The following is a 20,854-nucleotide window of genomic DNA, read 5'->3' as shown; positions in this document are numbered from 1 at the left end:
TGATGTTCTAACGAGTTTATAATAATTTTATTTGAACAGAAAGTGGATTACTCGTAATAAAAATAGCAAATTTTGCTGGTTTTATGCTATGCTAGCTACACTAGCACTATGCTTTATTATAGGTATTATTTATTTTTGTTATAATATACGTAAGTATCTATTTATTATATTCTCATGAGTGGTGGTTAAATGCATAGAAAACACATGTCTATAATAATATTTCCGTGGAAAAAAAAAACAAAAAAAAAACACCAAAACTAGCCATAGACTAGAGATCGTTATCAATGCTGACATGTGACAGACGTGAGACGTCAGACGACAGTTGACGCTTGACCTGACAGTTCTACGACAACAATCAACATTGAACGGAGGACACGTGAAAATTATTTGGAATCAATATTTCTCTATATAATTTTAGAAGAAATATGTGTCTGCTTTTGAGTTATAATATATAAGTACATATATAAATTTTAACCCAGAGTAATTTAAGAAATACCTGAAAATGTCGTCGTGGAAGAAAGCCGCTAAAGCTAACCAAAAAACTCACAGAGAAAGGCATCAACCCGCTGAACGAAAACATTTAGGCTTACTTGAGAAGAAGAAAGATTACAAGAAACGTGCCGATGACTACCATAAAAAGGGAGAAACCCTTAAAGTCATCCGCAAAAGAGCGCTTGATAAAAATCCGGATGAATTTTATTTTCACATGATAAATTCTAGAGTGAAGGATGGAGTAAGTACTTTTGGGTTTCAATATTTATCATACAAAAACCGTGTCTTGTCATTTATCTATACTAATACATATTATAAAGCTGAAGAGTTTGTTTGTTTGAACGCGCTAATCTCAGGAACTATTGATCCGATTTGAAAAAATTTTTGGTGTTAGATAGGCCATTTGTCGAGGAAGGCTATAGGCTATATATCGTCACGCTAAGACCAACAGGAGCGGAGCAACGCGTGTAAAACCGCGGGGCACAGCTTGTATAACATACTTAAGTAATTTATATACCTACCTAACATTAAAAGTAAAAAAATAAATAAAAACTAACCCAATAAAACTATTAAATATTTAAAAATTAAAACTCCAGGTTCATCATGAGGTTAAAAAAGAAAATGAACATTCAGTGGAGCAGATCAAGTTGATGCAGACACAAGATATTAAGTACATTAACATGAAGCGTACCATTGAGGGCCGCAGGATCCAGAGGTTGCAGGTATTGTCTTTGAATCCATCTCAAATAATTTGCATCTTAATAAAACTAAATTACCATTTTAATTGAAAATAACAAATTCTAATATATTATGCTCAATTTTTAAGATTTTAAGAGAAAGAAAGTAATCACTACATAGTATAAAACAAAGTCGCTTTCCCTGTCCCTATGTCCCTATGTCCCTTTGTACGCTTAAATCTTTGAAACTACGCAACGGATTTTGATGCGGTTTTTTTTAATAGATAGAGTGATTCAAGAGAAAGGTTTATATGTATAATAGCATCCATTAAATAGTGGAGAAGTACTGTTATTTTTGAGATTTATAATGTGATGTCGTAAAAAATTAAATTTTTTCCGCTTACATTGCAAACGCAGGCTGAACCCTACGAGTTTTATCAAAATAATGTACTAAGTATTATACACATTGAAAAGGTCTACAGAAAAGTCCGCGATGGCATATGTCTATCTCTTATGGATAACCCACAATAACTTTTTTTCATTGAGATAATATTAATAGGAGACGACACCACCTATATCACTTATGTTCCACTCAACATACGTCATGTGACGTATGTTGAGCGGTATTTTTTAATGGTTTTAAAGTGAAACGCATCAAACATGCCTTCGTGTGTGTTTTTTTTTTTTTTTTTTTTTTTTTTTAATGTCAGAGCAAGCAAAGGGGCAGGTGGGCCACCTGATGGTAAGTGGTCACCACCGCCCATAAACACTTGCAACACTAGAAGTGTTGCAGGTGCTTTGCCGGCCTTTTACGGAGATTACGATATTGCACAAATAATACAAATAATACGGAAAAGTGCAAAGGAATAACTTTCATCCTTAAGTACCTAACTAAATAATAATTTTTAAAACTTAATTAGAGCAAAAAAATAGCGCACAGATTTTGTTCGTGGTGTCTCCTCCATACGTAGTAATATTATCTCAATGCTTTTTTTTGTCATTTACTTTTTACGACAAATAATGGCTAATTTTCGATGCGATTTTAACCAATACAGCATTAATCCTAAACCAATTAAATACCTTGAATACATTGTTCATTTAATATAGTTCTATATGGCCCGTTACACCGTATGATTTAAATGAATATTTTCGAAGATATTACAGATTTAAAAATTGCGGGACGTAGCGTTTGCACGGGTATAAAATAGATGGCCGGCCGCCCGGCTATCTATTTTATACCCGTGCGAAGCCGTAGCGGGCCGCTATGTTTTTATATACAACGTTCACAGTTTTTCTGTAGTGTATTTAGTATCAGCATTGCACCCGTGCGAAGCCGGGGCGGGTCGCTAGTAGAAAATATAAGACAAAGCTTTTGTTATGTGCATGAAAATATAAGATACCTTTTTGTATGTTCTGTTATAGAATCTATGAAAACTTCATAGTTATAATTTTCCAGTCAGAGCTCCATATGACAGACGTAGCAGACGCAACACCGAACACACACACATTTTTTGTAGACGAGGGAGAAGAGAAAGAATTTGACATTGCCAAACGTTTGGACACACACCCTTCCCTTATCAATAGGAAGTCCAATCGACCTCGGTTGTCTGAATTGGATAAGTTGAAATTGCCGGAAATTGATGAACAAGTAAGATTTTAGTATGTTTTTGTAGATAATAAATTTTAAGGAGAAAAAGTTGGTTGTAAGTTGTAAAAGTGGTTGTTAGTTGTTACTTATATGAAGTAATTTTCATAAATTTTATACTTGTGAGAACTGTATTGAGTTCAGAAAATTACTAGTAGCAGTAAGTAGTTGAAAAAAATTGCTTTAAATTTAAGGTTTCAATTTTAAATCGAAGTAACTAAGTAGACTGTTAAGGAAGATTTGACTAAAAAATTTTTGTCTGTTTAAGATTGGGTCTCACAATAAATAGTATTTTGCATCCTGAGTGCCTGATTAATAAAACATGTTTCTATTTTAGACTCTTCTGTCTGCAAAGAAGGCAAAAGAAAATACATACAAAGAGCTGTCCAAGAGGATAGAAAGGGAAAAACTGTTGATGGTCACACAACAGAAAATGGAGTTAAAACGACAGCTGCATGACGCCAAGATCATGAAACCTAAGAAAGTACAACGAGGCACACCAGTTTCTGCACCTGTATACAAGTTCCAATATTTTAGAAAGAAATAAAATGTACTTTGTATTAAAAATCTCTTTTATTTCATTAAAAATACATTCATTTTAAATTAAGTCTAACTTAACTGAATAATCTCACGTTTTATTTAATTAATGCCATTAACAATTGGTACTAAATAAAATGCATGGATACATCATAATTATTTGGTAAGTAATTTATCATTAAAATTATCTTACGGACGGATTATAAATTCACAGCTTTTTACACGCTTACATATAAATACTATTCTAACAGTCAATACTTATTCTATGTACAAAATTTTCACATTATCATGGTAACTATAAAGAATCACTGGTGGTCCATAACTTAGTAAATTTTCTAGGAATTATAAATAACATTAATTTTGTCGTCCAACACAAAGTTTATAAAAACTAGTAATTAGTCACTCGTTATATTAACAATTTGTCGGGTGGACTTATAACTTTTTCTCTTAAAATTTTTCTTGAATAAATGGAGTTAGAGTAAAATACTTAGAACAAAAAAAAATGGTAACAATTTTCTTCACAGTCTTCATGATATAATATGTATCAGATGGTAACATAAATTAACTGGTCAATTAATTAATAACTTAATTAAGAACTTATAAACTATTGTCATTGCTCAGCAACAACTTAAAATATAAGTACCTAGTCACATTTCAGTTGACGTAACTTGAGTAAAAAAAATGTACAGTTTTTGATATTTTTTTTGTAAAAAATCTTGATTTGCTGAAGTAATTTCAATTTGTAACGTAACATATATCTTTTACGTTACAAATTGTTATTTTCAATTTGGACTTGAGATTATCCCATATTAGCTATTTCGTTTTATTTCAATGTCAAATTTACTGTATTTTACGTCAGTGACTCAATTTTTTACACTCTCGAGTAACTCAAGTAAGCTCAAGATTTAGGCAGTATCACTTATTTACATTTTCACTTATATCGTTACCACAGAACGCACTTATGTTCCGGGTTCATTGGTGAGCCGGGCTTACATTGCCACGCGTCTGAAAACTCCTTTGTGTTACTGAGAGTTCCAATCACTCGGATCTTGTTGGGGCTGTGCACTCCTTCAACTAGGTTCGACTTTAGAGCTCCTACTGTTGAATTGCCGCACCATATCTGAAATATATTTGTTATGTATAAGCATATTATTTGGTAGAAGAATGCAGTATTTAAAATATGTCACAGGCAAATTGTATAATTTAGCCGTTTGCAAACAGCATTGTCAACATATTATGCCGAAGGCAAAATAGCAATTTATTGAAACTTAACTCATGATATTTTTAATTTCTATCAAAGTTTTAGGGTGCTTTTCCATCAGAGATGTGCGAGGATGCGTAGTATTTTAAAACTTTTTTCAATAAAATTTTTTTCATATCTAACTATGCAAAACCCAGGGGGACAGATCCATCTAAACCTATGCAAAACGCAATACCCGTTACTACCCGTTACTCTATAGTGCCTGCTGTTATACCTGAGCAAATCCCAAGAAGAACAGCTGCTCCGGCGTGTACTGCGGCAGACCCGGTAGCCTCGGTGCGGGACGTGCGGTGCGGCGCGTGTGGATGCGGTACGCGTGTAGCGCGGCGCGTAGCCCGCCGTTGTCTGCGATGTTCTCGCCTTGCGTGTTAAACCCGTGCACCTGGACCATAATATGATAATTAAGATAAAAAAAATTGGTTGTCTGTAAAGTCGGTTTACTGACGATAGTTGAACGTGACAACGTCCGATAGTGCTTCTTTGTCGCTTTTCCGCGCTCTCGCTTGCACTTCAAGCCTTACATGGAACGCCTCAGAGCGAGGTAACGCCGGATGAGTCATGTTTTTTCGTGCGTGCAGCCGGCTATCGAATTATAAGACGTTGTCACGTCAAAAAAAGACGTGTGGCACTCGGGGACTGCCGCGGTAAAGCTATTGCATGCTATGCCTTCAAGCCACACCTCCGAGCCCGTCGGAATGGGGAGCGTGAGGTTTTTTCGTTACGGAATTTCTCGATTCGGTCCCCGCTCTCAAGGCCCGCGATAGAAGCTAAGCAATAGCTTAACAATTCACTAGTGCCACTTTTATTTCGATTTTTATTACAATAAAGAGCGCGTTTGCCGAGCACGCGTGTCAGAAGTGAAACTTTTTAGGCGATATTTAAAGATATCAAAAATCGTCGTCTCACTCCATGACGTGACAGTAGGGCCACGACGCAACCTTGAAATTTTATTCTAAACCAGCTATCAACGAAAGAAGTTTTAACTTTTTTTTTAATCTTTTTTTGCTGCGATCTGTCTCCATCATGCTTGGGACAATAAGCGGCATGTTGGACATATCATTACTGGCATGCACGGTATGTGACCTCTGTCACATCCTCATTATAGAAGTTTTAACTACTTCAAAAAATTGGTTGTTTGTAAAGTAGGTTTACGATCGAGATGTTTACGTGATAACGTCTTATTGGTGGCAGCGCTCGAGATGAGACGGGAGATCGGTCCGTCTCTCTCTCGTTATACCTGCGATCGCGCTCGTGAGGTTTTGGTGTGACACAAGTTTCTGAACATGGCACCCGACTAAAACGTTATCATTTTAAAAACGTTATCACGTTAAAATAACGAAAATTCCCAAAATGTCATAACAACATTATCACACGTACGTACATACAGGTACATATACCTGTATGTACGTGTAAAAACTAGTTACCGTATAGTTTAGGCGGGGGGGGTATAAGGCCTGGCTGTTAACCCCTGCCGTCGAAGGCGAATGGTGGCCACCGTTGGGTTTTAGTAGGTATGGCTTCTCGCGAGTCCCACATACCCCCTCACGCAGAAAAACTGCAGAGGGGGATGCGTAAATGCATTTCCCAACGTTAAAAAAAAAGTTACCGTATAGTTGGGCAGCTGCTGCATGTGGTATTGGCTGTACTGCTGCACGATGCACTGCACGCGCCCGTGGTACTGCTCCAGCGTGCCCGCCGACCACCACTGCTTCAGGTTGCCTTCTTCGTCGTAGCGACGACCTGATACAAGTGTTAAATGTTAATACATACAAACACATAGATAATATATGAATACACACAGACATGCACTTATACGCGGATACGTACACGCATGTACGTACTCGCATAGACGTAGATATATACACGCATGTAAGCACTCGCATATACATGGATACAACTCGCACGTGATGGCACACACACGCACAAAAAAAGTTTTGCTTACGTGTGGACAAGATAAAATATAAAAGCTATAAACCTGATAAATAATATTTACCTTGATCGTCGAATCCATGCGTTACTTCATGTCCCATTATTGCACCAATCGATCCATAGTTTATTGCCCTGAAATAACAAAACAATATTAATCTCAGAAGTATTTAAAAATCGTATTTTTTCATTGCAAACAATTGTGACTAATTTTACTTACTCAATGCCATTTCCATAGAAAGGTGGCTGTAGGATACCAGCAGGGAATGCTGAAAAGCAAAAAAAAAAATACAATTCAATAAACTCTTTAAATTCTACTTACGTAAATTAAACGCAGGAAATTGTCACATAGTTTTTAAAAACTCAAAAAAACGACTAATTTAAAGTACTTACTGACTGAATTGAGTGTCGCTGAGTAGAATGCGTTTACTGTTGTCGCTGTCGCTACCCACCTGAAAGTTATAACAATGATTTAACTAAATAACTGCGAAATTTAAACTTATTTCGAAAAATTTAAATTTGAATACTACAAATTTGCGATTAAGAATAAAAGAAAAAGTACCTATTTCTGTCAGGCTTCACTCGTAAAGATTCAAATGATTTCTTGACGGCCGCCTGCGTTAGCTTCAAGAAGGTCTCAAACAGGTTGCCTTCTACGACTTCAGCCTGTAATAAAATATGAAATTTAGTCATAGTAAAATCATATCAATTTTGTGTACAATAGCTTTCAGTTCAGGATGTTTAGTTTTCGGTTTGTTTCAAGTATAGAATGCATTATTATACTATTTGCTAATTAAGTACTCTATGTACATACAGTTAAATTATCAATATTTGATATAATACGCGTGCACATAAAGCCACTTGATATTACGATTGAGGTTATTTGATATTACGATTGTGAATGTTGTGCGCTTACGTACACTTGTACATACATGTGTACGTGCCTACATAATATTATGTGCTGAGAAGCGAACATACATGTACACAGAGCAAGTAATTGTACTTGTATGTTTATACTTACATGTGTGCGTGCGCACTGAGCAGGTGTGTGTGAGTGTGCTGCACTATTTGCCTAAACGTGTGCACGTGAGTCCGTGTATGTGTTTACATGCGTGCGTGCGTACGTAGTTTTTACATGTGTGTGCGTACTGCGTACATACGCATGCATATGTATGTGTATGTGTATATCCATGTATGTATGTGGCCACTCACATGTTTATAATGTACGTCCAATCTCGTAGTATTGAGCAGCCATTCAGGGAAGCCCACGAAGTTGCGTATCGCCTGTAGTTTACGTAACGTACGAGCTCGTGTGGTGTCGTCCATCCAAGTGAGTTGCGACACGCTTTCCGCGAACGCGGCGCGTACGTCGGATACCATTTCTAGTGCCTGGAGGGTTATTTAGTATTTATTTAGTTGGAGATTGTATAGGAATATCTTCCAGGGGAAAACTAGAGGAAATATACATGGAGATTTGGGAAATAAAATGTGTTTGTTGTTAAAATATACTACAAGATAATGGAAGTTATTGTTTTTCCAGGTAGGTTATTTGATTGATTTAGAAAAAAAAACAACACCACAACGAAAAAAATGATTTATTTTTTCCAAATCTATAGGTATGTTTAATGTTTATATATTATCTAGCTTCGCGTGTTTCGCACAATCCATATTAATAATAAATAAATATTTCGGGACTATATTCACACACGGCACGATCTGATCCCATATTAAGCGTTCGCTTGTGTTATGGAAACCAGATGGCTGATAAACATACATATATAATTTTAAATAAATACTTATATAAGGTCAGGTGGGGTAAGAGGGTCACTGGGGGAAGAGGGCCTAGAGACCATAACTAGTAAACCGAAGCGTTTATGACTATGTACTTTCCGTCGATAAAAAAGTGAAGGCGAATTAGTTTGAGCGGTTTTGAGTAGATGTCGCTACGTAGCACAGACATCACAAAAAATGTAAACAAATTTGACAGTTGCGAATTCGGTTAACACCAAGTCGGCTCGTTTTTTTGCGAACCCATATTTTAGTGATAAAAGTGTGCTAGAAATATTTTAAATATACTGATACACGGAGAAAACTGTAAGTATTTCTTTTATTAATCATTTTAGTTAAGAAACAACTAAATATTGTGAGTTTCTTTCGCTTGAAAATCCTAGACTTCAAAAACAATAGCTGGGGTAAGAGGCTCACTATTGACGGTGAAAGAGGAACATATGTTTCTCTTCCCCCGTGTGAGGGGTGACCAACATTTTGATTAATTTATAATTATATGTGGATAAAATGAAAAGAAGTGACTGACTGTTCTGTACCTATTACAATTTTAAATTATAACTAAAAATTTCTCGCTCATGTGTTTTTTTTATATTTTTTTTATTTAATAGGCGGGCAAACGAGCATACGGATCACCTGATGTTAAGCGATTTCCGCCGCCCATGGACATTCGCAACTCCAGAGGAGTCACAAGTGCGTTGCCGGCCTAAAGGATTATGCCTCCTGAGTCCTGTGCCAGTAATTACTTCAGGGCCTCATCTCACCACCAAACCGGAACACAGTGATGCAAGCACCACTATTCGCCAAGTTTCGCTAAGTTCGCCTGTCTCAAAATTCCAGATTCCAAAGAATTTCTTTTGGATCAAGAAGATCATTTATATTTTTAACTGACTTCTTAAAAATGAGAAGGTTCTTAATAGATGAATTAAAATACTGATTCGCAATATTGATCTCATCACATAGTGCCATTGTTATTTTTAAAGAGTAACTAACTAGGAAAACTAGTTAGGGACAGACTGTTTACCATTACTATGTATGATTAAATAAAAATAGAATTATAACTAGTCGACTTCTTTTTAGTTTGCCACCCCTGATCGAACCTGTATGTCCCTCTTACCCCGAATTGATGTATTCTTGTTTTTTATTCCAAATTATACCTTATTTCATCGACATTAAGATCTAATATTGACCAAAGACATTCTATCTACAAATTAACGAACATTTAGCAACGAATATTTTAATTCAAACTCCAATCTTAGGAAATACAATGACTGTCCCTCTTACCCCTTGTAAGGGGGAAGAGGAACGATTACTCAATCTTGACATTAATGTCAATATCTTCGTAAGAACTGTTATTAGAGTAATGACATTTAGCCTACGGGAAGCTAATACATAAAGGTAAGTTCTGTGTGTTTCAAACATCTTAAAAAGCTATAAATGTTGTTCCTAGCAGTCAAAATATTTTACTGAAAATGAAATATGTTCCTCTTACCCCACCTGACCTTAGATAATTAACACCCAGTTAAGAGCAAACATCTATGTTCATCACACAAATATTTGCCCCGGGTGGGAATCGAACCCACGACCAGTGGCTTGGAAGGCAGGGTCACTACCAAGTACCAACCAAGCCAACCGGCCAGTCAAATCAAATAATGCAGTCAATATGTATAAGAAAACGTTACTTTAAATATAAACACGCTTGCACGACCGAACAAATATTAAGCGAAAAATCGCTAACTATTCCACCCACCTTAACCCGTGACGCATTATCAAAATGTCGCTCCACATACAACAACGACAGGGCCAGTCCAAAGTTAGCGTTAACATTAGCGGCACAAGTCTTCCATCTTGGAGCTCTTGTCCTCAACCCGTACACAGAGCGACTGAACGCAAAGCCGAGGTCGCGGAAACGGGAGATACTCATTGGGGATACTGTGGAGAATACGCTCCACCAGATGAAGCGTTCTGTAAAATATTTAATGTTAAAAATCACTGAAATGAAGCGTTTATAACAATACTAGTGGTCCGCCCCGCTTCGCCCGTGGTACCTACATGTTTAAACTATCCTATATCTCTCAAGTTGGATCGAACTGCACATGGTGTGCGAATTTTATTATGTATAATCGGTTAAGTGGTTTAGGAGTCCATTGAGGACAAACATTGCGACACGAGATTTATATATATTATTAAGATTAATGTTAAACACGCTAGATGAAGTGTTCTATAACAATTTGGTTTGTTAGACAATGATATAATATCAAATAAACTTTCACTGTCACTGTGATAATTACACAATGTTAAGCACGCTTCACCAGATAAAACAGTCTTGGATAAGAATAAAGTTAATTAAAATCAAACTACAGCATTTGAAGCGTTTTATATAAATAATGATACAGTAATAATAAACATTTAATAAGAAGAAAGCTCAACACGAAACGTCCTTAGAAAATAATCACTTAATTAAAAAACGCTTCACTACATGAAGCGTTCTATGACATTAAATTTTTAAGCATTAATTAGTTTGTTTAATTTCATAATACTAGTAAATATAAATAATAACATACCAACAAGTAACGGATCGGTTTCCGACAATAAAGTAGCCAATCGTTGTAAATACGGCAGGTCCATAACAATAAGCCGGTCCGCATTCTGGTCCAGGACCACGGTCGTGTTACTGAACACTGTTTGTAGATACTTGTCCCAGTCGTGCTGTATAAATGGTGAAAGAATTAATTTTATAGTGTGTGAAATATTGAAAGTGGTGTGTGAAGTCCCATGTCCCCTAAAGGGGTAAGGGGCAGATGCATTATACATCTGTTTCACTGATCGATTTTCTTTAGGGACAAGCAGGTGATCAGACTTCTGTGTCCTACCAGACCGAGACATTCTTTTTTCTTCGTCTCCACCGGGAATCGAACCGAGGACCCCTCGGTGTTACGCTCACGCGTCAACCACTGTACCAAGGAGGCGGCGGAAAGTGGTGTGAGGTAATGAAAATATTGAGTAGATTGAAATTTTGAGATTCAGGGATTAGAGATTAGATGGTAAAAGGTAAAACGTAACGCAGTTTTAAGTAACATAAATATTTGTAAACTTCGATATAGGGAAGATTTACAAACGAAATTGGTGAAATAGCTATATTAGAAGGTAAATCATGCTTTATAAGAACTAATACATTGGAAAATAATCAGATGGAAAACCATAAAATGGCTTAGTTTTCACATTAGATATATGGCTTGTAATTGTACGTATTTCTGTGAAATGTTTTCGCTACAAATAATCAAAGTGGAGGATTCCTTTGTTTATTAAGAAATTTCCTTTCACAAAAATAAATGGAAAGCACACTATCAATATATAAATGATGTGTATATATACCTCAGTCCACTGCGCGGGTCCGCCAGCGGAGCCCCGCACGAACTGCGCGACGCTCACGTCGTGGAACAGGTGCGAGCCGCTGCGACGGACCTCCATTGGGGTCATTATCTGACAGATTATTCAAAATAAAATCAAACTCAAACATTTATTTATTCAATTAGACTTCTTCGAGAAGCACTTTTGAAACGTCAATACATATTTTTAACACTTAGGTACCACCGATTCGGAAAGTAGTCAAAGTTAATCAAATTAATATTTCAGGACAATTTTCACACACGGCACGATCTGATCCCACACTAAGCTTTCGCTTGTGTTATGGAAACCAGATGGCTGATAAACACACATATATAATTTTAAATAAATACTTATACATATAGATAATTAACACCCAGACACAGAGCAAACATCTATGTTCATCACACAAATATTTGCCCCGGGTGGGAATCGAACCCACGCCCACTGACTTGGAAGGCAGGGCCACTACCAAGTACCAACCAAGCCAACCGGTCAGTCAACTGGTCGGTTTGTTTCATTAATGAAAATGTTTTATTTTTCATATTTTTTCATTAACATTCAGATGACTATTTGTTTGAAGTTAACACAAAAGTAAATAACGTGAAGACATTGGTGAATTGTAAAAATATGAAAGAGATAAATTTATTGGTACATCATATATTATACAGGTGTAGACGTCAGTGTATTGGATTATAAAACGTGATTATTGAATGTTTATGAAAATTATGCAAAAGGTGTAGAAAAATATTTGTAGTGTTTTATCGTGCGATAAAACGAATTTTGACCTGTAAGATTTTGCAAATTCTGACAAATTTATTGGCCCTGGCCAAACTCTTGCTGTAACCAACAATATAATTAGCGAATTTATGAACACAAGTCGACCGCAGCGATCACGTCCCTATGTATTTATGTGTGCAAGCATATGTCCCTTATGTGTATGTAAAGATGTACGCACATGTGTACATGTTTTTTTTTTATTAAAGATAGCCAGGCATTTGACTGCATCCTACCTGATGGTAAGTAGTGATGCAGTCTATGAATGAGCATGCCTGCCTAGAAAGAGCCTATTCACTTTTACCCTGAACAGATCCGGATTATAGGTTTCTGGAAAGACAGACGCGGGCAAGGCGTTCCAGTCCCTCGCTGTTCGGTTTATAAAAGAGTTCTGAAACCGTTTTGTGCGCAAAAAAGGTACATCAACTACGAAGGGATGGAAGCCAAGCGCGCGTCGAGATGTTCTGTGGTGGAAAGGGGAGGGTGGAATTAGATTATGCAGCTCCGTTGCACATTCCCCGAAGTGCAAGCGGTAAAAAACTGATAGGCATGCGACTTTACGTCTATGTTCAAGACTAAGCAGTCTACTCTTGGTCAGCCCGACGATATCGTCAGCGAACTTATCAGCATCAGTCTGTGGAAACACTAAAGCAATCATGTCCCTGATGTAGCACGTATCCTTGTGTGTATGTGTACGACATACGTGCATGTGTGCGTGTACGTGTACGTTTATAAGTTCGTACATGTTTATATGTGATGAACAAATTGTACGTTTATATCCCATCCCCATCGCTCACCCTGGCCAAACTCTTGCTCAGTCCAACAATATCGTCAGCGAACTTGTCAGCATCAGTCTGCGGATCCACTACAGCAATCATGTCCCTGATGTAGGTGCGGTACTGCTGCAGCTCGTGGGCGAACTGCTCCGGGTGGAGCAGGTAGCGCTCGCTGAAGCCGGGAGTTACTTGCTCGATCTGGAATGGGCATTAAATAAAAATAAATAGTTTAGATACAATACATACATACAAAACAATTTAGATACGACTATCGCTTCAACTAGGAATAAAGGTACCTGTTTATTATTTAAACAGTTTTGGATTACCATTTAAAATAAAAAAAATTAACGTTGAAAGAAAAATTTTAAAATTGAAGTGTGTTTACGGGGATGTAAAATTACATTTAATTTTGAGCTTTTTAGCTACAATAGGAAATAATAATGTGCAGTTGCTTTTACGTGTTGAAAATTTTCATTTCTATTTAATATTTACTACCTAAGCTTATTTGAGGTAGCAGCATATTAAATAAGAAACTTACGGCTTGAAAATTGTTTTTTTTTTTTTTCATGTTTCGATAACTTTAAATTTAAAGAGAATGAGTTGACATTCTATTTGAGCTCTCTTCTATTTATTTGATCTTTTATCACAGAATTCTAACAAAACTTATGCTGTTAAATTTCGTCATCCAGTTTATCAACAAGAAAATTGGCTCTACATCCTCTACATAATATTATAATCACATACGAAAACCGATACGTACATCGGTAAATATAATATATAATAATAAGCTTAAATACATAAAATATTATAATAAACACAATGGATCCGCGTGCCGGGACGAAGGATATCTCGTCACGATTGCCCTGATGCTGCTGATAAAGTATTCTAATGCTCTTCATTGCTAATGCGATTATTGTGTTTTGAGAAGTATTGGTATGTGGATTTTTAAGCTATTGCATAGCTTCTATCGCGGGCCTTGAGCGCGGGGACCGAATCCAGAAATTCCGTAACGAAAAAACCTCACGCTCCCCACTCCGACGGGCGCGGAGGTGTGGCTTGAAGGCATAGCATGCAATAGCTTTACCGCGGCAGTCCCCGAGTGCCACACGTCTTTTTTTATTTGGTTTTGTGGATTGTTTGAACGCGCTAATCTCAGGAACTACGGGTCCGATTTGAAAAATTCTTTCTGTGTTAGATAGCCTATTTATCGAGAAGGCTTTAATAATCATCACGCTAAAACCAACAGGAGTGGAGCAATGCGGGTAAAATCGCGGGGCACAGCTAGTCTTTTATAATTGAACAGCGATTAATCTCGCACATCGCTTTCAAGCCCATAGTAACGTATGCGACATTTATGTAATGGTATCATAATTGAAGAGAAAGTTTTTTGAACCCGTGTCTGCTGTGTATCGCTCGTAAGGACAATTATTAAATAATTTACGTAACGACTAGTGATAAACTTTCGTGTTAAGGGAAATGTGGAGAATTCGTCATTTCATAAATGTCAGTGTTAGGTACTTTATAATATGACTAAATATTGCAGATATTGCGATAAATCATCATACAGATCGTTTTATTACATACAAGCTAGCTATCTAATGAAAGAAAATAGAATCAATAATAATACTACATATTCTTGTAAGTACCTCACGAAATAAGTCTAAAACAATAACACAAAATAAGCCCACAGAAAGCATAGTTTGATCAAAATAAAATCCGCTTCTATAATTTTACTATCATATAATTGAAAATAATAATATTAAATCGTGAATGGGGTTTTCATCACGATTCTCCTCACAACCTTCAACTATAAAGTGCAAACTGATATGAAATCTTGAATAAAAATATGCCTAGACAGTTAAAAGGTTCAGGCACATACCGTAATGTTATGAGCTTATGTATAACATTATTGTTGTTTCATGTTACAGATTAGTGACTTCATTTGTAATACATATTTACAATAGTTAAAAACTTGAAAGTAACATAACAGTCAACACTCGTTTTTGAATACGCTTCGCTCACACTGTTGCTCATAATATACAAAAATTAGATCTGTATAGTATTTGTATAGTCAAACTCAAACATATTTTTATTCAACTAGACTTCGTTTAGAAGCGCTTTTGAATCGTCAAAGTACAAAAAAATAATAATTTACCACCGGTTCGAAAAGCTGCAAAGAACTTTGTATAGAATATTAAGGGCTGATTTTTCAATCGATGGTTAAAACTTATTCGTTGAATAACGTATTAAACTACTACAAAAATATTTTCTTCTTGCCTTTATTTGACAGTTTATAGGTGACATTTTAATATTATCGTGTAATACTTTATTGGACGGGTAAGTTTTAACTACTTAAGGATTGAAAAATCGGGCTTAAAAGTGACAAGCTATTTGTCCACACTAAGTTAGAATACTCACCACAACACGATTCCTGCTGGTATTCCTCACATCCTCCAACACTTGCACACTGAGCAGCACACTGAGACCGACCTTCCTCCGCGCACGACCAGCGACCTCCTCCCACGAGATATTGCTGCTTATTGCGGGAGGGTTGGGAGGAAGACCCAGATCGGTGAGGAGGTCCTGGATCGGTTGGATCCCGCGGGATTCCATTTTATCTGTTGTCGAATTTAGATAAATTACAAAAAAGTTAATTTTGTCAATTTAGGTGTAACATGATTATGGCAAAACGTTGTTTGTTTATGAAGTGGCAATTAAAAATTATTGCCTATAAAAATAATTATTTTTGATACCCTTACAACTTAGAGCAATAAACCATAATGCTCTAAGTTGATACCCAACAAATGAAACAAGTGAAATAAAAAATATGTTTATGATCCAAAACACCATTGATATATTTACAATTACTTATTTTTTAACGATTGAAAATGTTCATCAAAATGTTGAACATCACAAAGCATTTACAAGAAAATTATATGCAAACAAATTATAAAATATATTAAAAAGCATTCAATCACTAATGAAGAAACTTCTAATTTAAAATCTAAAGTACAGTGTAATATAAAACCATAAAAAAGTACTCACCAACATCAATACAAGTGCGATACAGCGCTTTCGCCTTCTTCACGCTTTCCGGCGAATTAGGACCATCTTGCGCTTCAAGCAGATCCCTTAGATCCGAAGTCAATTGTTCCCGAAGCTTCGATAGCTGATCCCAGGAGGTCGCCCACTCGGGGACCGGGTTCTTCTTGATCCAGCCACCGCAGGAGAATTCGTAGAAGTCCGTGCAAGGATCCACTTCTTTGTTCATTGCAGAGAGTACGCGGGATGCTGTGGATGTTTGTGATAGTTAGATTGTATTAAGGGATTAGATTGTAATAATTCCAGAAAATTATTTGTAAAAAAAAAATACTTCCATTAAAAATGTAGCAAAAAAAGTAAAAAACAATAGATTCAATTACAAATACGTTGTGTTGATAACTCGATATACATAATTAATACACTAGGTACGTTATCAGATTTGCGCTCGGAATTTAGAAGGCTTTTCCTCCTTTTAGCGGTCGGTAAATAAAAAGTTCAAGCAGGTACACAATTTTTCTTAATTATTATTTATGCAAGATAAATTCCGAAAATATGAAATTCACTGATACTAACCGACGTTTAATAATAACATCATATTAGCGGCCATTGCGAAGCCTTCACGAATATACGAATAAAAAAAAACAAAACACCTCACTTAAATGCACTGTCCAATACTATTGCACACAGTACATGCTTGTAGTTTTTATATAAAACGTCTTTCCAAAGAATTTAAGCGCATAATAACTTGTTTGATATAAATAATATATATTGTTCCTAAACGCCACGTGTTTTTCAATTGTATTAGTCACATTATTGGTCACATAATAATTAAAATCTCAACATATATATCAAGCTTAAAGGCTTTGTCAGATAGGACGCGTATTTTAGCGCTGCGTAGTAGCGCTGCAGCGTCCTGTTTTAACGTCGCGCGAGGCTTCGTCAAACAGAACGCTTTAGCGCGCGTTAGGACACAGTAATTGATATTATTAAAGCTGCATGTTGTTTACATAATTATTACTTACGAACAAAACAAGGTACAGCGATATTAACTCCGGAGTCGGAAGAATTTTTTACTTACCAGTTTCATTAATTTCTTCTCCGATTTGTGCCCACAATTTTGCCTTCATTGATATATCTTTATAGTTTATATGAACTATCCTTCGTATTATATAAGCATGGATATTTTCTAACCAATTCTATCAAATTTTCGGTCATTATACAGTATTTTATTATTATTTTACGCCTATTAACGCCGACGCTAAAATAAAATTTGTAAAAAAATACAACACCCGACGTTTAAGGCTTTGTCAGATAGGACGCGTATTTTAGCGCTGCGTAGTAGCGCTACAGCGTCCTGTTTTAACGTCGCGCGAGGCTTCGTCAAACAGAACGCTTTAGCGCGCGTTAGGACACAGCAATTGATATCATTAAAGCTGCATGTTGTTTACATAATTATCACTTACGAACAAAACAAGTTACAGTGATATTATCTCCGGAGTCGGAAGAGTTTTTACTTACCAGTTTCAATAATTTCTTCTCCGATTTGTGCCCACAATTTTGCCTTCATTGATATATCTTTATAGTTTATATGATCTATCCTTCGTATTATATAAGCATGGATATTTTCTAACCAATTCTATCAAATTTTCGGTCATTACGCAGTATTTTATTATTATTTTACGCCTATTAACTCCGACGCTAAAATAAAATTTGTAAAAAAATACAACACCCGACGTTAAAGCGTCCTAACGCCGAGACAGAGCGTTGCGTACTGCTAGCGCCGGCGCTCTGTTTGACGGTATTCTACGATGGTAGTAGAACACATCTTAGCGTCATATCGCGGCGTCAACTTAACGCTCTGACGCGCGCTAAGTACGCGTCCTGTCTGACAAAGCCTTAAAGCGTCCTAACGCCGCGACAGAGCGTTGCGTACTGCTAGCGCCGGCGCTCTGTTTGACGGTATTCTACGATGGTAGTAGAACACATCTTAGCGTCATATCGCGGCGTCAACTTAACGCTCTGACGCGCGCTAAGTACGCGTCCTGTCTGACAAAGCCTTTAATCTATTTACTTTTAATTAATGTGTGTACGAAGCCACGAGGCTCTGTTTACGTTTCGAAAACATAAACAGAAAATGTAAAACTATAGACCAGTGCCAATCCCTTCCAAAATGATAAAAACCTTATCGGCTCTGGTCTACTAGGGCTATGGCAGATTGATTTCAAAAATAAGTTATATTTAATCGATATGATTAAACTAGAAACGAAATCAATTTAGGAATAATTAGGATCATCTCATAGAAAGTACAGATATGATAGAAGTATGTAACATTCACGGTTATCAGGGACGTTAATATAGCGTAAAATTAGAAAAAAAATATGGTACAAATAATCAAATGTATGAAAAAAGAACGGTCGAAATAAAACCGGCCGTGCGCGAGTCCGACTCGCGTCCGTATGGGTTCCGTACTATGGGGATATACAGCCATTAAAGAAAGCCGGCAGCCATTTAATAGACTGCGAAGAAATTTCTTACGCAGATGCAGATTATGTTTAGCGAAAGGCGGACGGCATTTCGAAAACCTTTTGTAAAAAATAAACAATATGTTAATTAATATTTATGTTGTTTTATTAATTCTCCAAACCTTTTATTAAGATTTAAACATAAAACTAAATAACAAAAAAAAAACTCAATAAATTGACATTAGAATAAAGTTATCTTGGCTGGCAGGTTAAAATTTTATTTCATTCATTTTAAGTTTTATAGCCAATTAGCCATGTGAATATACTGATTTGTAACGACTTTTATGGCAATAAATGGTTCTTTAATCAAAAATTGGCCGTTCCAAATGATTAAAATTAAATTATGGTAAATTTCGTAATTTTTCGATGTTCATGTGTTAATGTAAGGGAGAGGGGGGCATTACGGGGACGCGGGGCACGACGGGGCCATCCACACTTACAGAAAAAAACCGGCCAAGTGCGAGTCGGACTCGCGCACCGAGGGTTCCGTGTTATTAAAAAAATATATATTATGTGATGTAACTAAAAATTTATGGTTTTCGTAATTTTTCCTTTATCTATGCTATAAGACGTTTCTTCGTACCAAATTTCAAGATTCTGAGTTCACGGGAAGCACCCTGTAGGTTTTGATTCCCTTGCAAGTGTCGAAAATTTGCGGCATAAACGGCTGTATCTTTTGATTGCGTTGGCTTAGAAGTTTGATTTTTTCACAGCTTCAAGGGACAGTAGACCTGAGTAATTGATATAAATTTCAGCTTCATACCTCCACGCGTTCCTGAGAAAAAGGGTCTTGACAGACGGACGGACGGACAACAAAGTGATCCTATAAGGGTTCCGTTTTTTCCTTTTGAGGTACGGAACCCTAACTATACGGTCTAGATGTGTTTTGTTTTCGTTAATAGGTAGCCAATTTGTATCTCTTTTAAGTCTGAAAGTGACCGGCGAAAGGCTGCGCACGTTTGATTTTTAAAAGGAAAAACGATTTTCAACGTAATTTCATGTAATTTTGAGTGACTATGAATACGCTTATAAAATGGTAAGTGTTTATGTCGCTACTATCATGTATTTACTTTGTTATTGCAGATAAGTTACTTATTGATATGTTTTGAACAAAAATACTCTAACCCTCACTCATTTTATTTGATTTGTTATTTAAAATAATGTGAGAATTGGGGCATAACGGGGACATGGCTACGGGGTACGATGGGGTATCCCGTTATGTTAGAAAAAACGAGAACAATTTAAGAGAACGAAGAAATGTACTAATCCAAATGACCCCGAAGAACTCTAAGAAACAGAAGACCCAAAAAGACGTAGAGTCTTTTTGTTTAGACTTTAGTTCTTGTAGAGAATACCGACGAGGATACCATGTGCCTGTACTGCCTTGACGTGAACCACACTTATTTAAGGTCTTCGGAAGGTTGGGTGGCTTGCCAATTATGTGGACGGTGGGCTCATATATCTTGTGCTGGTGTAGATGACGACAATACAGAAGAAATCCACATCTGCTTATATTGTGCCGCAAAATAAATACGGACCCCATTCTGCCCCTACCCTGGGGCACGATGGGGTTTTCATAATAGTTTCAAAAAATTAAAATTATAACGTGATATGATTATTTACATCACCAAATTCTATGCCAAATGATAGTTTAATAAGTAACCAAAGTGTTGTGATTCATTTTAATTAATAAATACATTGCGTTGATCATGTTACTGTGTATTTTCCTTAACGTCCACATTATGCCCCCCTCTCCCTACATGATGTTGTTTTTGAAGATGTTACAATCGAAGGACAACTATGATTTTTTGTGTAAAGAATAACCCTATGTTAAGGTAGTTTTAGCAGTACCAGCAAAACCTTGGTGGTACATTTTTTTTTCACAGGATTTTTTCGAAAAATCAACATTTTGCCGAGAAATTAAAAAAACTACAGAAAATTTTAAAATAAAAAAAGCAGTCTAATTATTTACACAAGATGAGCCTATAGCGCGATAGGTAGGTTATTGCGCTATACCTATACCAAAT

At 36.4% G+C, this 20,854-nt stretch overlaps 2 protein-coding genes across 3 annotated transcripts in view; one reads left to right on the top strand and one right to left on the bottom strand.

The window, feature by feature from the left end:
* The first annotated feature begins 326 nt into the window (after positions 1-326).
* LOC149482540 (putative U3 small nucleolar RNA-associated protein 11) lies at positions 327-3,381 on the top strand. The gene is made up of 4 exons (XM_089704356.1): positions 327-733; positions 1,089-1,214; positions 2,626-2,817; positions 3,152-3,381. The coding sequence occupies exons 1-4, from the start codon at positions 503-505 to the stop codon at positions 3,359-3,361; spliced, it is 759 nt and encodes a 252-aa protein (XP_089560482.1). The 5' UTR covers positions 327-502; the 3' UTR covers positions 3,362-3,381.
* A 25-nt stretch (positions 3,382-3,406) lies between these two features.
* The window catches only part of LOC149482536 (endothelin-converting enzyme 1-like), a 50,047-nt gene continuing 32,599 nt past the window's right edge, over positions 3,407-20,854 (bottom strand). Inside the window, exons 1-15 of one of the 2 annotated variants that reach the window (XM_089704329.1) lie at positions 16,879-17,021; positions 16,309-16,554; positions 15,682-15,881; positions 13,285-13,461; positions 11,699-11,806; positions 10,888-11,032; positions 10,074-10,288; positions 7,751-7,927; positions 7,101-7,204; positions 6,932-6,990; positions 6,759-6,807; positions 6,606-6,673; positions 6,219-6,352; positions 4,827-4,994; positions 3,407-4,471 (exon numbers count right to left, since the gene is read on the bottom strand). In XM_089704329.1, coding sequence (XP_089560455.1) covers positions 4,295-4,471; positions 4,827-4,994; positions 6,219-6,352; positions 6,606-6,673; positions 6,759-6,807; positions 6,932-6,990; positions 7,101-7,204; positions 7,751-7,927; positions 10,074-10,288; positions 10,888-11,032; positions 11,699-11,806; positions 13,285-13,461; positions 15,682-15,881; positions 16,309-16,554; positions 16,879-16,912 — 2,061 coding nt within the window. In that variant the 5' untranslated portion in view covers positions 16,913-17,021 and the 3' untranslated portion in view covers positions 3,407-4,294. Of the gene's footprint in view, positions 4,472-4,826; positions 4,995-6,218; positions 6,353-6,605; positions 6,674-6,758; positions 6,808-6,931; positions 6,991-7,100; positions 7,205-7,750; positions 7,928-10,073; positions 10,289-10,887; positions 11,033-11,698; positions 11,807-13,284; positions 13,462-15,681; positions 15,882-16,308; positions 16,555-16,878; positions 17,022-20,854 lie in introns of those variants that run through there. The other variant, XM_089704328.1, reaches the window with a different exon arrangement.

This window comes from Colias philodice, chromosome 15, assembly GCF_061535455.1.
Source record: "Colias philodice isolate Cphi_HAF_F1 chromosome 15, ilColPhil1 Martin Lab GWU primary, whole genome shotgun sequence".
Lineage (NCBI taxonomy): Eukaryota > Metazoa > Arthropoda > Insecta > Lepidoptera > Pieridae > Colias > Colias philodice.
The sequence above is the reverse complement of the archived record's forward strand: the minus strand, read 5'-3'. Positions and strand labels throughout refer to the sequence as shown.

Excerpts from the sequence above, each read along its gene's own strand:
- LOC149482540 (XM_089704356.1), top strand. The coding sequence starts at position 503 with ATGTCGTCGTGGAAGAAAGCCGCTAAAGCTAACCAAAAAACTCACAGA. Across the intron at positions 734-1,088 it reads ATTCTAGAGTGAAGGATGGA|GTTCATCATGAGGTTAAAAA; the intron begins GTAAGTACTTTT and ends TTAAAACTCCAG. Across the intron at positions 1,215-2,625 it reads GCAGGATCCAGAGGTTGCAG|TCAGAGCTCCATATGACAGA; the intron begins GTATTGTCTTTG and ends ATAATTTTCCAG.